General features: G+C 46.4%; 1 protein-coding gene across 2 annotated transcripts in view; it reads right to left on the reverse strand.

Moving 5' to 3' along the window:
- The window catches only part of CDIN1 (CDAN1 interacting nuclease 1), a 670,496-nt gene that overhangs the window by 343,701 nt on the left and 308,213 nt on the right, over positions 1–18,582 (reverse strand). For both annotated transcript variants that reach the window (XM_085627342.1, XM_085627343.1), the window contains exons 7-8: positions 17,821–17,900; positions 7,231–7,280 (exon numbers count right to left, since the gene is read on the reverse strand). In XM_085627342.1, the coding sequence (XP_085483468.1) occupies positions 7,231–7,280; positions 17,821–17,900 (130 nt within the window). The remainder of the gene's footprint in view (positions 1–7,230; positions 7,281–17,820; positions 17,901–18,582) is intronic.

Raw genomic sequence — 18,582 nt, forward strand, 5'->3', positions numbered from 1 at the left:
AGGGCGGGCCGCCTAGCACGCCCAGGGCGGGTCGCCTCGCACGCCCATGCCCAGGACGGGTCATCTAGCATGCCCAGATTGGGTCGCCTCGCACGCCCAGGGCGGGTCTTGCAATAAGGTAGCCCTTCCTGCTGGTCCTCTCAAGCACAAGGCATATGTCCTACCCCAACAACAACTGCCTGCAACCTGGGACTCATACTGGATCCCAAGATGTCTCTTGACACACAAATTAGGAAACTTACTGCTACTTGCTTTGTTCTTATAAAAGTGTTAACAAATCCTACAATTTATACCACAGAAAGCCAGGCAACTACTAGTCCAATCCCTGGTCCTCAGCAGGTTAGATTACTGCAACGCCTTCGTTGTCGGCCTTCCAGCAGATCTTATTCACAGCCTGCTGGTCATTCAGAATGCGTGGTGGACGTTCGCAAATTCCGTCCATCTTCAAAGCCTGCAATGGCTCCCCATTCAGAAAAGAAGTCTCTTCAAGGCCATAAAGCCATCCTTCCTACCCACCGGGGAAACTACATATTAATGCTCAAAAGATACATCTCTTCTAGACTCTTACTCTCGGCTTTTTCAAACCTCGTAGAAGTTCCCAAATTTCACCGAGCCCTTTTGGGCAGGCAGGCGTTTTAGTGATTACTACTCGGGCATGGAACAATCTTCCAATCGAGATTGGATCCGAATTCAATCTCCTAAGTTTTCGTAAGCGCTTGAGAACTTTTCGATTTTAATACATTCTTCTGTGCATGGTGGCTTAATTTATAGCGCCAGGACATCCCCACGTCATTGTGCGCTCTATACATTAAAATAGAATAGAAGACAATAGAAGAAAAATATAAGAATTTACAAGTCACTTAGGAATCCACCAAGGTCTAGACTCTGGGGATACCATCAGGTGTCCTGATCATTTCTTTATTTCACAATTCTTGGGAGAAAGCTCTGGTTTAGAGTGATTAGACACTGTGAAAGCCCAAGGACCTTGGAATGTGCCCACAGGCGAAACTCCCAGACCCCAGAGCTGCTGATCAGCCTACAGTAATGCAGCAGAGCTGTGGAGCAGGACTTGGAGATAACCTCACAGGCCAGTTTGCTGCGCCTCCAAATCCAGTAGCGCCATTTCCCGTAAGACCTGCGAGTGCTTCCAGAAACACCAGCTTCTTGGCAGCTGCCGCGAGGTTGGCTTCAGGCTTTCGCGCGTGCATACATAATCAGAGAGTTATATCTAAAATCAATACGTAATCCTTCAGAAGGCATTATGCTTTTAAAACCTTAACTTTAAATTGATTTCCAACTCTTTCATCTGACCCCAAGTTAACATGTAATTCGGGAACATCTGTGCAGGGGGTAATGCGTTCTGTGCCGGCATGTCACACTTATCTTCTCTACGCCCCACCTCACTGCGAGCGGCGGCTACCAAGTGGCTTCAATTTATCACTGCCCAGGCTCCTTACAAGTCCAATAGAGTGGACTGATTTTAGCATAAAACAAGGGGTGTGCAAAGATGCTTTGCATGCTAAATATTGCTGTTATTAAATTTCATCCTCTTGGAAGGTTGTTAGTTTTTCGATTTACTTTTGCGATTGCCCTTCCAGATTATCTGCACTGCGAGACTTCCATCGCATTGGAAAGCAGTTGTCACTTTAGTCAAACCCATCAAGCTTGAAAAAGAATGTAGAATGTTTCTATGCATGTTTAAATGTCGAGACATTACTCAACAGAAGAGCACTCCCAGTTTTCTGCAAACTATAGTGTATGCATGCGGGTCTTAAACTTTTGACGTCTGAGAACCCCCACAGAATGACTACTGGAAGTGGGGATCTCCACCTCATCAATTTCTAAGATTTGAACCTCAAACCAATGCAGGCAAACAAGTATACATCAAACAAATACACGAGTTATGAAATATTGCATATAATTCACAAACAATGTGAACATCGAAATTTAAATTTTGATGAGAAAGTTCAAAATGTAATTTTATCTCTGCAAGGCGAAGCAAGATTCTAGATTCTAGTAGATCACTGTCTTTATGCTTCTAATGCATGCTTTCTTTGTGTCGGTTCATATGACCGCTTCATTTGAGGCTGCCAATCGTCTGTACTAGATTCCGTTTGCAGTGCTTGCACGGCTCGCACGAAACAAGATAAAGACACCAACTTAATTTCCGTGGATCACAGGTTAAGAGCCGCTGTTGCATGCAGGACCATGTTTACCTATATATAAACATACATATTAAGCAGATTTCTGTAGAAGTGTTCATTTTCACACTGATATGCCGACACAATAAAACTTTGCGAATTGCCAAGTTTTTCCACAGATCTTTGTGAAGGTTGCAAAAAACCCTACACAACTTTGCAAACTCCTTTTTAGATCGAGCCAAGGTCGAGCCTAGAGCCAGCGTGCAGGGAATAGAAGCCCCGCCCACTCTGCGCTCATATTTGCCATTGGCTTGTGTCATTGTCTGTCCTAAATGCTGGCTTCTGATTCGTCAATAAGCTCGTTCGTCCCTCTTTAGTACCGCCTCCTCTTCACTTGTCACCTCCCATGGCGACTAGCCCCTTTACTTCTGTTGTTACACAGTACGTGTTATTTAGACTGCGAGCACTATTTTCTTTAATGAGGTTCTCCTACTGCAGGCACGACATGCTTTGGTGCCTTCTTTAGTTCCCCCCCCCTCCTTACTATCGTCTGACCATCTTCCCCCCCGCCTTCCCTCCCGTTTGCCGTACCTTCTCCCGCCCGCCCTCCTATGGTCTGTGCCTTCTTCCCCCCGCCCGCCCTCCCGTTGTCCGTCCATTCTTGCCCCCCGCCCGCCCTCCCATTGTCACTCTGTGCCTTCTCACACTACCGTTCCCCGAGCCTTCTCCCCCCCGCCCACCCTCCCTCCCATTGTCCGTGATGCCTACCATTTGCAATGCAATATGTCTTGCGTAAATGCAAGACCTATTGCATTGCAAATGCTTGTTCTATTCTGTTCTGGAAAAAGGGAGTAAAACGGCTGAGGTGCAGAGAACTGGAACTGATGGTGTTGTTAGGGAAATAAAGGACTAGCCACTATTTTGTATCAGACAGCTGAGAACACTTCATTATTAGGACATTAAGTCTACCCTTACAGAAATTAATAGTACTCCTATTGCACTGGGAGAGGTTTAGTACCCACAGCAAGGGTAAGTTGCCCTGCTATTGCCCCCTATAAAGAAAACATAAGGACCATTTTGTGGGGAAAGGTTACATGTTCTGAGGTGATAAGGAGACCAGGTTTAGAGGAAACTGTCCTGTTCCGGGATGTATAGTTATGGGATATCCTTTTCTATAAGTTTATGGTATGTGGCATAATGTACAGGATAGCGCTTCGAGTCCTTTGAGCATTCCCTAATGCTGGAGAGGATGTGTGTAAATCTAAGGGGATGAACAGTGATGGTCTTTCACCCATTCGTTGCCTGTCCCTTTCCTTCTTCGCCTTGAACCATAGTGGGGCAGCTGCGTACTATCACTACCGGCATTTCCCCCTGTTGCTCTTGTCATCTGTAGGGTGCTGTGTTTGCCCTGGGTTCTGATCCACAGTTCCTTGCATTTTGTGGCTCTTTGTAAAGGAGGGGTGTGTTTTGTGTGTGAAGATGGGAGGTTGGTCCTATTCTTTTTATGGCGGCAAGAGGTCTGTCTGTGCCGGTTTATTAAGAATGCAGTCGTGCCCAGGTGAATTGCGGCAAACATCCGGGAGAGGCGGGTTTTGGGTGGTGGGATTTTGGAACAGGGACTTTTTCCTACTTTGGACAGGCCAGTTGAAGCTTCGGCACACCAAGTTCACCCTACAGCCAGAGACAGTCAATTCATCACATGATTTTGGTGTTACTCTGTATATGGAACTATTCATTTATTGCATACGTCACTCAAAATCACATGCACTTTAACTCAGCACATGAAATATGAATCTCAAATTGACCCTAAAGAACATATGTAGTAGACTGTAACGAATTTTAAGAGACTATGTTATTCTTTATATCGGATGCACTGGATGACCAGTCCTTCTGTGTATAGAAACTCTACGGATACTAATCCTGGCTGCGATCTGACTCCGCGAGTGTGTGCGTTACCTCCACACATATCCATCTGCATTAGACTGTGCTCGGTGCCTTTAATTCAAAGATAAGTTCTCTGTCCTCGGAAGGCACCTTACCGCCCTTCTCTAACAGTCCCCCCTTTACCTTTCCCCTATTGTCACCACAGCTTCACTTGACTTCATTACATTTCTTTAGGAAATGTTATTACTCATGCATCAATCTTATACTATTTGTGGGAATCCGAACCTCAGATCAAACCTGTTTGCAAAAGGAAATATATTTCTGATCAGTCACGCTTTCCGTAGTTCACTTCCATGCAAATCAATCCATGTTTGCAACATACAGCATCATATAAAGGTGAAACAAGCATTGTTCTCATCATTCACCTTTCGTCCATCTTGAGTACCATTAGTTGCTTCCAAAGATGTGAGCTGATTCTTGGGTCCAGACTATTCTGTAGTAACTAGAGACAAACCTAGAGGACCTTGGCTTCAAAGGAAATGTCCTCAAGGTCAACTCATGCTACGTCTCCGGCAGATCCAAGAACATCTCCTGTTCGCGTCACTTACGGTCAGCACAGACTCTGGAGTACCTCAAGGCTCGATTATCTCACCAATCCTCTTCAGGGCAGCCCCACCCCAACCCCAGACCTCACGAAGCCCTCAAACTTACAATACTTCATCTAACTCATTCATTACAATTATCTGTCTGCAGGCAAGATGGTCTTTTGTTGGAAGATCTCTTGTGGACCAAACCAGAAACTTACATAGGGATTAGAGACAACAAACTACATATTATTTGTTGGCTTTCTTGTCACTCTCATTTGCTTGCTTCTTATTGTGTTTATCCCTTATATGCAGCATAGCCTCTTCACCATCCTTTTGAATGAGGACTTGTATCCTTCCACCGTTCACACTACAGTAACTATTTTTCTTTAAGCACTCTGAGAGTGCATGGGTTTTCTTGCTCCTCAAATACCTGCCTCCCCTACATGTTCCATGTTGCTCCCTCTGCACATCCCACCCCACCAGACACCACCCACACCCAAGCTTAATTTCCTACCTCTTTCAGCCTTTTCCCCTGCCCAATTTTTTTGCTCCCATCCTCCAGGTTCACTGCTCCCTACTCCCTGTACTCTGTTGCTCTAGGGGTGGGGAAATTTGCACTGTTTGCTTTCACGTAATTACATAAAATTACGCATAAGTATGTGAAATACAAAAATGCAATTTCACACAATATTTTAAAGCAAAATGCATCCATGTTTCAGTGTTTGGTGTAAGGATGCATTTAAACAAAAGCAATTGAACAACAGCTGCTAGAGTTTGGTTGTTCCAGTGTTTTTGCGGTAAATTTTTACAACACATTGCACTATTCGTGGTAATTTTGTTTTAAACCACAACTGGTGCTTAATTATGCGAAGTGGCGTAATGGTGTAATTTCGGGACTGTTGTATGACAAGCGTAACAAAAAATTCCAGAAATTACACAACTTACGTCAGTATAATTTAAATTTATCCTAAGCCAGCAATGATCTCCCAACACAAAGTTTTGAATTTTCCATTTTTCAAGGGGGTGTCAGCTGCCATTTGCTGCCGGCTACTTAGTTTTCATTAAAGCACTTTTGTTCTAGTAAAAATTCCATCCACCATCTTAGAACAGTAAATACAGAAGTAAATATAAAGGCACCTGTGTCACTTTGTATGCATGTACATCACATATAGATGGCGCAGCTGCCAGTACCGTCAGAAAACACATGTGCGCATTCAGCAGGCACAAGGGCACAAGGCCTACTTTTTTTTTTTTAATTACTTTTTATGTTGATGCTGCACATGTTGATTAGCTTTGCCAATGCTTTTTAACTTTGCATATTTCTTCAACTTAATTCAAGCATGACTTTACACAGGCCAGGCAGTGTTCAGTTAATTTCAATAGAGCTACAGACCTAGGGCCAGCTGTACGACCTGCCTAATAGCGACTCGCAAATTGTGTCACTTTTGAGACTCGCAATGTGCAACTCGCAATTTGGCATGTACAACAGTGTCTTGGACACTGTTTGCGATTCCCAATAGGGTCGCAAAATGCGAGACTCATCAATATTAATGAGTCAGTCGGATTTTGCGACCCCATTGGGAATGACCGCCCTCCTAGGGATGGTGGCGGCTGGGTTCAGCAGACCTCCATGTCAGGGAGTGCCTTTAAATAAAGCAACTTCTTTCTTTTTTAAATGCAGCCTGTTTACCTTAAAGGAAAACGGGATGCATTTTGGTTTTAAAAATGAAACATTTTTTTGTTTCAGTTTGTAAGGGCAGGCAGTGGCCTGCCCTTAATAAATAATTTTGCATGCATTTGCAAATGGGATGGGGTACCCTGGGGACGCCTTGCCATTTGCGAATGCATTACCACCTACTTGTAGTAGTTGGTAATTTGCAAGTGTTTTGCGACCGCAATTGCGGTCGCAGAAACATTGGTACATAGCTTTGCGGTCGCTATTAGGAAGGGAACGCCCCTTCCAAATACTGAGTCGCAATTTATTTGCGACTCCAAAATACAGCTGGTACATAGGCCCATGGTTTTTAGTGTGAAGACATCTCAGGAGACCTGCAGGAAAACCGTGCATCGCTTCCCAGTCTGCAGCTAAATCCCACTCCGACATACACACACAGACAGACACATACAGGCAGCTTCAAACAAAACAAACCCAACATTCCAAGAGGACATAGCAGGTCTGGTTGGCGCGAGAAGGTTTCTGGCCAAATGCGAGCAGCCACAACGGTCACCAAGACCCAACTTGCTCAAACCGTAAGCATGAGAACTCTGATGAAAACCTACTGCGATTACGGTCAAATTTAGGCGCAGCCCAGAAGCAGCCCAAACCTGTTTCTGCCAAGCATATCTACGCAAACACCCAAACCCCCCAGCCTGCAGGTGCTACACTTGGACAGCAGAGGTTTCTGTACTGACATGCACAAAGGTCAAGACGGAGAAGAGATGGCCTGAGTTTAGAAGAGCTTCAAGGACACAAGAATCAGATGCCATCCAGAGGGTCCACCAGTACCCTGTGCTCCACTGCACCTTAAACAGGAGAAGACAGCGGTGGTCGACATTGATAGCAAGCTAAAGACGGCTGTCCCCACAGGCACATGGGGACCATGATGGACAAAGGATACTGTTTGATGGAATCCACCAAGGACCCGTAGCAGCAATCATTCAGCAGGCACTGTGGGCAAAAAACAAAAGACAATGAGGAGGAAAGGCAGAAGATGTATACAAACACTTAACAACCGACATCTCATAATTGTCATTCTTGCTAACCTCCCAGGAACACCACAATGATTAAGTAATAGAAAAGTAAAAATCAGGGCTGGACCGGCCAATCTGGCATCTCCTCAGTAGGCTGCAGGCTAGCGGGCGGCTCTGAGAGCAGGGTCCGAGGGGCGCCTCCAGATTTCCATGGGGCCCTTTCATATTCTTACCGAGGTCACCTGGCCCTATCCACGTGAGCCGATCCTGTATGGGGCGTGCACCTCTTAACTATTCACTAGAGGTATACTCATGTATTCAGTAGGGGGGTCCAGATTCCCATAGGGCAGGGTGAATATAGGCGGAGTCCTGATGAAACGCCATGACCCGCAAGTGCGATTCGAGGTACGAAACATGCAGCCTGCAGTAGAGGGACAACCGAACAAGCAAGGTTCTACTGGTCCTCTTGTTTCTGTTTTTAATCTTGGCATGAATGCCCACGGAATAAAGTGGGAGCATGTGGGTTTACTAAATCAACTTTAATCTTAACTGCCATTCCCACTTACTGCACAGAATCCTCCATCATATCACTCATGCATAGATCATAGTTAGGGTCAGTGAAAAAGAACGCCCCTAAAAAGGGCCCCCCTAATATGGGATGAGGGACCCGCTATGCATTGCAGCGCCCATCTAGCGTGGAGCAAAACCTGAAGATGAAGCAAGCCACCTAGGTGGGTGAGGGTTAAAAAATCCTAATTTGGGATGCCCCGCAGATAGAGGTATGATGTACACTAGAGGACTGATTATATGACATTGTTTGACCTCAAATAACCACTAAGTTGAGGTTAACAATATGGATCGTCGCACCTTGTTGATTTTCTTAATGACAGTGAGAGAGGATATGTGACGGAGCATTTGAAAACCTCTCAGCCCCTACCTCTTACTTTTGATCTGCTACATTGACAAAGTCAAGACGTGAGACCAATTGACTTTGCCAATTTTTGGTTTTTGTGGGCAATGACATTTCCTCTCGGACCACTGCAGAGGTGACCAGTACAACGCGGACTTTATATCCAATCTTCCCAACTCGGACTCTTGTAAACCAAAGGTCACTGGACTACCAGCTTACCAGGAAATAATGATCTATTTGGACTTCGGAACGCCCTAATGAATCGAGAATGTAAACACGACAAGAAAAGCTGTAACATAGGTCAGGACAAGCCTACAAAAAACGGATTACCCTTGGGATGTGGCCTCTTAGCCGGCTCCTGCTTGCATCTGCCAATGGTTCTTTTATCCTTACCCCTTCACTCAGTGAGCAAGCAGAGAGCTGGTTCAACGGTTTCTGCTTTTGTCCAAAGTGGGGGGTCTTTCCACAAACTGTTACATTTACTATAGGTCTGTCTTACTCGGGGCGCGCTCCTGTACCTGTTGTCACTTCTTGAAGCTGCACAAACCTACCTGATGTGATAAAAAGAGAACTAGGAGGAAGCCAAGAGGAGCTCAGAGTGGAAGCACAAACCTTGGTTAAATAGGGGGAATGGACTGACTTTCAAGTATTGCATGAACTAATCATGAATGAAGACCTCATACGTCTAATAATCGGATTAAACAGCTGATGATGCAAATGGGTTCTTTACTTTGGCAAATAACCTCAAACTTCGCCCTCTACAACATTACTGTGATTCCCAAGTTGCGAATTGGCCATTCAGAGAAATACGTACAAGTGGGCGGGAGTCCATAGAGCAAGCAAAGGGGATTCGCATGCCATGTAGGGCACTGTGGGGTCAGCAGCCCTAGTGAGAAGGAGGGGGGGGGGGGGCATCACGCAATAAAAGCAAGACTGCAATGGAAGACTATGTGATTGTCTGTAAAAACTAAAAAAGGTGCGAGTACACTCCCCCTCCCCCCGCGTGAGCTGTGCATACCATGAGTTCCAAGGACTCAGATTCAAAGTAGGAGCAGCGGCCAGACCCAGGAAGGAGGAATGGGAGGGAGATCTGGCACTAATGGACACAGGAAATGCCTCCTTCTCCTCCTCAATGGTGAAGGGGAGACACCACGTTCCAAAGACCGGCTAATTTACCTCTTAGTGACACTGGTCCTTTCCAATGGAGGTAGATAACAGCCCTTCTAGAACAGGTTAGTAGGCAACGGAAGGGTGACTGGTACAGGAAAGAGGTTTGTAGTAGAGTTTGGGTCTGGACACGTCAGCAGATGCTCCTATGAAGGGGTCTCCAAGAAGAGATGAGTGAAACAGACAGGCGAGTCCAACGTTCCATTGGTGGTGGGTCTCGGGTAACTCTTGTTCACCAGAAGACCCCTGGTCTGGTACGCCCTAAAAATCCAACAACTGTGAACTGGTCCTGATTGCCGAGGACGGTCTTGGAAAAAAGGTTAAGTGAGTCTACTGACCTCTTGCTCTAGACCTGCCCAGGCTTGGATCATTCAGGAACAGTCTACACGAGCATGGCTGCATCAGACTACAGAAGTTGAATCCCAGTGCCTCGGTTGTACAGATTTGGTAGTCGAGGAGGCAGTGGATCGTGGATCCAGTAAACCAAGGATCCCCCGGTCAGCCCACTGGCTCTCATCCTGCTCGATAGAGTGACTTTAGAAGCACAGCCCTACACCAAGGCAGCTTCTCCTCGCGGACAGCAGCGTCTAGTCATGGCTCCTCTTTAGCCGCATGTTTACATCGGGAAAGGGGAGCGCCAAAGATCATTTCAGGTTTTTTTTTTTATAGGTAGAGAAATTTGAAAAGGAGTGCATAGCTCAGCAGGAGCTAGGGATGAGGAATGTCTCAGGACGGTCAGCTCTGGTTTAAGACGTTCTGAGGCAGGATGAAATGGCCCCAAATCTGGGGGCCAGATCCGAAAACAGAGAGTCCAATAAATAGAGGCCACAGTCAGAACTACCCCTTCCCATTAGGACTGAAGCATTGAAGAACAACATATCCTTCCGCAGGGATCAGAAAATGTATATGGACATGGAATAAGACGTAGGCACTTGCAAGATAGTCCCTTCTGCTCCAGAGCGTGTGTGTATTGTAAGACCGCTTGAGGGGTATTGGTTCTTTGCTGCCCTTAAAGAGTTAGGGCAAACCAAGCGAGAGCAGAGGAACCCTTCCCAAGATTCCCACCCCAGTTGCTCCTTTTTTCATAGGGTTTAAAGGCTTTCGCCACTCAAAACCAAGGTCGCACAGGGTATCACAGGATGGTCATGACAAACCATCTTTGTTGACTTCACCAGCCACTAATAACACCCATTTAAGGCCTCTCTCTCTGTATCCTACTGGTTGTGGGGAGCACCTACAAATGTCAAAGGTGATTCTGCATATTCCCCAGACTGGACACAGATTCTGAATAGTAGGGATGTGATGTTTACGCCAGGCTCCACTGCGAAGTTAAGGCATGGAACACAGGAAGCAAATTCACACCAGGTTCACATACAACCCAACAATACACGGTAACAGAGGATTATCGCTTGAATAATGTCCACTTCAAGCCTCTTTAACAGTATGAATGGGATTCGCAACCGTAGAGGCTTTCTGAAATGTGTCAGAAGGAGCATGGGCCAGCAGTCCTCAAGAGAGGTATCTCTAATGGTCTTCCTCTACCCTCAACTTTATGCTCACATAGACTTCGAGGTGCCAAATAGCTCCAGAGTTATCTCTGCTGCTTAAGTTCATTATCCTGGGTCCAGGGAAGGCTTGGGAATAATAACAATGCGCCTCCTGCAGGTTTGCAGGAGTTGCTACAATCACAACCAGTTATTCCTAGTACACAATGGTTTTCTCCCTGCCACAACTTTTCAGTTGGGCAAATAATTTCTGCAGAAAAGAAAATTGAATCTTGATATTAAGTTAATTTCTCATACTGAGGGTGACCAGGCTCCTGACACCTCTCGGACAGGGGACACAGGGGGTGGGGACAGCTACTTTTGTACAGCTGACAGTAGGGATTGTCCAGTGTCCTTGAGAGGCCTGGGACTCCCAGACCTCTGCAGTTAAGGGGTATTTAGCAATAGTTGCTACTGATCGTAGTAAATCATTTTTTTATTCTCCTGGGCTGACCAAAGAGGCTAGCTCGCAATCAGGAATCCATGCGGTACCTTTGGTTTACATTTGATGGTGGGGACGTTGCCGGCTAGGGAAACACTCCTGAAGTCAGGAGCAGCACAAGATCTCAAAGAGTTCTCTGCAAAGCAGTCAAATGCTCATGAGGACCTGTCCAGTGCAAAGGACAAAGAGGCACTGGACATCAACAACGCCTGGAGAAAGGCAAAGATTACGCTTGTGTGTGTCAACAAACACACAGCGCACAGTTTGGATGCCATGGGTTCCAGATGGCTGCAGAGGAGGAGTGCTGAGGAGAAGGACCACAGGAGCGTGTGTAGGGCAAAGGCCCTCCCACCGGTACAACAGGGTCCAAGAGAGACAGATGATTGCAAAAGTCTGTTGGTGCATAAAGTGAGTTCCTGTCAAGCTAGGCCAATACTTGCCCATTTCACCTGCGTCTGCGTCTTTACTGGTGGGTTCTGTCCTGTGGCTCCGCTCGTCCAGTTCGTTGGCAGCTCCAGTGTTTCAGTAGAAGTGACTGGCTGGCTGGCTGTACTTTGAGGGTGAGAATTTCCTTGTGCTGTGAGTGCTTCGGAGATGGGAGGCAGGTAAGGAAGCAGGTCAGTGTTCCCCGAGATCCAACAATGCGTTTGGTCCAAGTTGGAGAGAGAATCAGTACCACACAAGTACATGCTCCATGGACAAGCAGGGCTTCTTTGTGATCCAAAGATCTGGAGGGAAGTCTCCAGGACCATCCCTTGTCTAGGAAACGGACACTGCTTCAGCTGTAGACCACAATGAAGCATTCTTTGAAACTTGAAGGTCGCTGGCCTCTCTGGAAGAAGCATTCTCATCACTTCTTGGGACTGTGGAAGGCGACAGGTTGACAGAAGTGGTTTGTGGATTCCAAGAAGTTGGCATTCATACGTAAACTACTTCTTTTAAGGGCATGGCAGGTTTCCTCCAGGGCTTGGTGGAGTACAAACTCCAGTTCAGGTGCTCAACGAACAACAGGCACCAACTGCTTTATTCCAAAAATTCCCCAAGCCAGAAAATCCAAAGCAGGCATTTTCCTGATCAATGACGCGAGTACAGGGAAAATCCAGACCAGGAAGCCTCATGAAGAAAACCTTTTCAGACCATAACCCCATGACCAACTCCCTTTGAATTTCTGCACTATGTAAACCCGTTCTCTATGATGATTCTAGTCCGCCAAGGTGTTTGTAAAGCACTCCGCTGTCTTATGGCTAGGTCTGCAATATAGAAATATGTGTAAGGTACATATAAAAACAAGACTGCACCCCTAAAGTAAGCAAGTAGAAGAAACAAAGCTTTCCACACACTGGGGTGGAAGGACAAACGCTATGTTATGGCACCTGCTTGAATCTCAAAGGCCACCTCGGTGCATAGTGAACCGGCTGTGATCAACACACTATTGACTCTCAGCAACCAGACTGCTTTAAAGAGGCCCTTGAAAAGGGGCAATAGAGGTGTCCCGCCAACAGCAGATGTGCAAAGCAAGCGACCGACATTAGAATAAACAGACTGGACACACAAATACTTTTAAAGATACTTGGTAAATTATGGGGTATATAAATATGAAGATATTTACATAAGGAGATGTTAGAGGAGCATAGAGGTGCACAGGACAGTGAACCAGGGTTAATTAGGCCCACTGTCCAGCTTTAGGAGAGACTTCAAAGCGGTTTTGACAGTGGTAGGGCACAGGATGTGGGTCCAGAGCTCAGGTGCTAGTAGATGGAGAAGGAGACTCCGTAGGCAGGGTAGGGAGGTCTAGGGAAGGTCGAACGAAGGATATATGAGGGCGCTCATCTGTTCAATATTCCTGATAGGCAGCTGAGAGACAGTTTCAGTCTTTGAATACCAGAATAAGCAGTTTGTACAGAGCTCTATTTTTTGCTGCTAATCGCCCAGTTTGGTGTCGTTAGTAGGACGTGTGATTGTGCTGGGATTGTGGTAAAGTTGTGACACACTTGAGTATTAAGGAAGGCCAAGAGGAGGCCATGGTAGTAATCTAGCTTGCCCAGGCGTGGGTTTGGGGGTTCTATTTTAGCTGTGCGCATGTGAGGACAGGTTGGCAGACAGTGGGCGCTTGGTATCTCTACCACCTGACGCACATGTGCTACGGATCCCAAACTCATGCTGGGGTGGGTGCGTCACCCATGCTGAAAGAGTAGGGGTGAGGGTGTATGGGGATAAAAGACAGGAACTGGAAGATGCCGGATTTCACGTTTTGCCAAACATGAAATTACTTAGATCTTAGAGGAACAACCACAAGGGAATGGATTTCCATTCAGCAGCATGTTGCAGTGAGAGATGTTGGACTGGAGACTGGGGCTAAAGGCTGGAAAGGAGAAACATACTTGTGTGCCTTCTTCAAAAGGATAAGAGAAGCCAAACACTGAGATGGGACTAGTGAGAACAAGAGAAAGAAAGGAAGAAGTCCCAAAAGCGAGCACGGAGACCGTTTGATTGGCAGATGGGAGCCCTGAGAGTGAAGTGCACCATGAGAAGGAGAAAGATTGATCAGAAACATGAGAGGAAAAACACTGGAGTGCCTGATATGCAGCGTGTGGTAAGTAAGGCTGCCAACAGCATGAGGATCGAATACTCACTGAGTATGAACAAAGCAAAAGAAAATGTGCATTAAAGATGTTCATATTTGTTCTTTTGAATTATTTTATTTCTAAGGTTGTCTCTTTTTGTGAAGAAATATTTGGGCCTGAGAGCATGGGTTTAAAGCCGGGGTCAGTTGTACGAATGTTGATCCTAACTGAGCATGTAGTGACCGAGGCTAGGCTTGGTGCGCGGATCTGTACTGTACAGTCTGGAGTTGTACAAAACTTCACTTGAAACAACTGCCCGTGACATTCCAAGACTTGGGCGAGGAGGAGGCGCGAGGCTGGGTGATGGTCTGTGGATAGGAAGGGGAGACCATGTGTTTGTTGAGTAAATGCATGAAATAAAAGACTGTGCTCCAAGCTGCCCTGGGTGGTCCAGGTGAACATCTGAAGCCATGCAGTCCATCATAAGGCCTGTCTCTAGGTATCTGCCAATGGGAGCGCGACTTCAGTGCCCAGGTGCAGGTGAACACGAGAATCCCGACACTGAATGGAAAGGTTTCTTCAACAAGCGTAGCTATGGCAGCTCAATAGGTACCCTGCTCTGTCCTGTTAGGCTCTTATTCCCACCCACAGCCTAGTTGATACCCAGCACAGATGGTGACCCCGGACCAGCTCTCTCTTCATGTGGCACGACGTAGCTTTGTTTTGGGAGAGTGCGGTGATTGGGGTGTACCATTCCAAAATAAATATATTCTTAGGCAGTTGGGTCTGGGAGCCCTGAGGCAGGTCTGCTGTCCATGTGTCTGTTTACTTATCATCCTAATTTCGTCAACGGGTTTTTTGTTCTTCACTTTCTGGATCAGGAACTTTGGGGTCCATTAGGATGGCAGGCGGTCTCCAGTCCGCCTGCCACCCTAGCGGTGCTGGGACCTGCCCCCAGTGGGGCGGCGGTCCCGCACCGCCAATTAGGAAGCGACTGCCACCCTGGCAGTTGCATCTCGCATATGAAACATTGTGGCGGGCGGTGCTGTGAGCAGTACCCGCCACAATGTAGGAAATGCATGTCATGCATTGGCATGCACAACGTGACAGGCAGCGCACGGTGCCTGCCACCTTGTGTATGCCAATGTAGGGGGGGCACCATGGGTACCCCCCGAATGCAGCCCCACATGCCCCTCGGGGGCCCACAACGGGCCCCCAAAGAGATTCCCGCATGCCTTTCCATGGCGGAGAAAGGCGTAACACCACCCACATCATAATATGGATGGCGGTGCCTGCAAGGCACCGCCACCATATTATAGGCCTTTTCCGTCCGGCAGGTAATCATGACGATTGCCTACCGGCGGAAAAGCGGCGGACGGTCTTTCCATCCGCCGCGGTACCCCAGCCATGCTAATGTGGCGGGGGGTAAAAGGCCGTCTGGCGGGGTGTGTTGGTGGGCGGATCGCCACCGCCGGTCTGGCGGTGGCGATCCGCCCGCCATGCTAATGGGCCCCTTTGCATTTACAAAGATTTTGCATCTGAGGTTTTTGGCGTAGCTCCAATGCAAAATCCTTTTTGATATTTATAAAGCCATGCAAATGTTGTTTTGCAAGGCAGCGTCACGTAGAGGTTACACTTTTGGTTAATGGCATTACCGTTCAGCTTTGTATACTTGGCATTGCACCAAAATTGTGCGCCTGCCTGGGCTGGCAAAACCTAGAGAAATATCCCTATTTCGTCTTCTTATTTCCTCTTTGTATGTGTGCTACAGAATATTCCTTCCTGCACAAAAACTATCCTGGCCATAATGGAGACACCCTGGCACTATGGCGCAAGGGTACCTAGGTTAGCACTAAGCAACCCAAAGTGTGCCAGCGTATGGAGATAGCTAAACTGCATAGCCCCTTTGAAGATATATATATTTTTTTTCTCATGTCATGCTGCTTAGCGATTAAGTCACGAAGCAATCGCTGCGGACTGACAGCCGCTGATAAAACAACTTACAATTCCCCCATCCGCTATTTATTAACTACTGGACCAAGGCCTGCATAGTATGAAAAAAAATTGGGGTAGAGCCTGAATCATGGACAAACTGAGCTAGGAAGATTCCTGATAAAAAGTGCTTGTTCTGTTTCCTGAGGGGAACCCTGTTAAATCGCACTTTTGGGTTCAAAACGCACTGACTGAGTGATGTTTAATGATTAACAGTACTGGCATGTATGTTGTTGTTTTTTACCTCTCTGCTATCCAACACTTTCCCTACTGTTGCACTGACTGGAGTGGGAATAGTATATTTTATCCCTCCGCTATCCAACACTTTCCCTACTGTTGATTCACTGGGGTGGGAATAGTAGTTTTTACCCTTCCGCTATCTAACACTTTCTCTACTGTTGCATAGATTAGAGTGGGAAATTTATGTTTAAATATTATTAAATAGTTTAATGTTTTAATTAATAATATATTTTTTTAACATAAATTTTATTTTATTGGTATATGTATATATTTGTTACATTTTTATATATTTTTAGAATTATAAAATGAATTTACATAATAGTTTATTAATTGTTTACAGTAAATATGTATAATAAATCTATTTTTTTTAAATTAGATAGATATATATATATATATATATCAAAGCTCAAAGTACCCTAACGTACAAGGAGCACTCGGGCCTCAGCTGCACACAACTTGAAAGGTAAGCACGCCTCCAACACAACAATTCCTTTCACTGTTCAAAACTGCCTGGATGCCTGACGCGTTTCGAAGTGTCCCCCCTTCTCTTCAGAAGCTTTGGCAGTTTGGAAAAAGCGCTTAGGGCACCACCCCCTTAATTGCATAGATGCACGCCCTGGATGCGTGATTCGTGCAAAATCCATACGCTAAGGGGGTGGTGCCCTAAGCGCTTTTTCCAAACTGCCAAAGTCTCTGAAGAGAAGTGGGGACACTTCGAAACGCGTCAGGCATCCAGGGCAGTTTTGAACAGTGAAAGGAATTGTTGTGTTGGAGGCGTGCTTACCTATCAAGTTGTGTGCAGCTGAGGCCCGAGTGCTCCTTGTACGTTAGGGTACTTTGAGCTTTGATATTTACGCGGTGACCCTGCCGCGGGAGGAGCACCACCCTGAGAGAACCGGGGGCCATGCGGTCTTTAATAATGGGCCGATATCGTGGGGCAGCAGCGTATGGATTTTGCACGAATCACGCACAGCGAGGCCCATCTGTGGGCTTGAAAGGTTGCCAGCTGAACATTTGCGCAACTTGAGGCACTACAAATCCCACAAGCCCATCCAGGGCGTGCATCTATGCAATTAAGGGGGTGGTGCCCTAAGCGCTTTTTCCAAACTGCCAAAGCCTCTGAAGAGAAGTGGGGACACTTTGAAACGCGTCAGGCATCCAGGGCAGTTTTGAACAGTGAAAGGAATTGTTGTGTTGGAGGCGTGCTTACCTATCAAGTTGTGTGCAGCTGAGGCCCGAGTGCTCCTTGTACGTTAGGGTACTTTGATATATATATATATATATACATACACACGATTTTTGTTACATCTATATTTATGTCATTGATATTTTTGTTTGCGATATTTTTGTACTTACCTATATAAATATAGGTGGTCGATATTTTTGACATCTATATTTATGACTTCATATTGTGGTATGGGGATGTTTTGGGTGTCGATGTTTTGTCAGTGAACCGATCACTATACACAGATACATGTATGGTAGGCAATGTTGAATGACCCAACCCTCGCCCTGAGGAAACATCGAGTGAGGTTCTCCTAACCGAGGCGATCGCTGGCACCAACATACCGCAGGAGTGGCAGACACTGCATCTGGTTCAGTTATGATGCCGCTTCCATCAAATGCAAAGTAGCAGAAAATACACGCAAGACTTATACCTGCTGGACTTGATTGGCGAGGATGGTGTCTGGAATCAGCGAAGTCTCCTTCAGCATGCTGTTCAGGTACGGCTTTGAGGCTGGAGAGGAAAATAAACATTGATCATCACACTGCGCCTAGGTGCCCTGCAAGACCACTTAAAATCCATGCGTATGTGATGCTCTTCCTTTCAGGTGCAGGTCTCCCTGCTTAAAAAGAAAGTGAAACCTGCTGACATCTATCACTAGAAAACATGTTTCCCCAGTTGGAGGTGGCGGCTACATCTCTTTCAAATGGATTACAAGGATTTGTAGGCACCTGTTTATAATCCAAAATGGCGGCACATTCGTAGAATAGGGGACTTGATGGAGAATACGGGAATGCAAAGTCAAATCCTTGAGCTAAAGGCTGATTAGATGTTCAGTTTGTGAATGTAAACATGCAGCCGATGCCACCAAAACTACCCAATGAAAAACGCACGTCATTGGTCAATGACCACTACACCGTTGCCACTGATGGTTGTCAACAAACAAAGAAAGCCAATCATTTTGGCCGCCTCTCAATGTAGATTCTTCCAACCGCTTGCAGAGCCTCCTTCCACGGTTGTCAATCTCCATCTAGCACCCACATTAAGTATGCAGTCTTACCGTGGGGATCTGGGCGACCACGACGACTCTTACCTTACAAAGGCATATAAGGCAGGGTAGAAAGACTAGCTTAAGCCTTTCGAACATTTGTGAAATCTGTGGCGCGTGGGTGCTCTTACAACAGCAGCCCTTGGT

Source organism: Triturus cristatus, chromosome 9 (assembly GCF_964204655.1).
Source record: "Triturus cristatus chromosome 9, aTriCri1.1, whole genome shotgun sequence".
Classification (NCBI taxonomy): domain Eukaryota; kingdom Metazoa; phylum Chordata; class Amphibia; order Caudata; family Salamandridae; genus Triturus; species Triturus cristatus.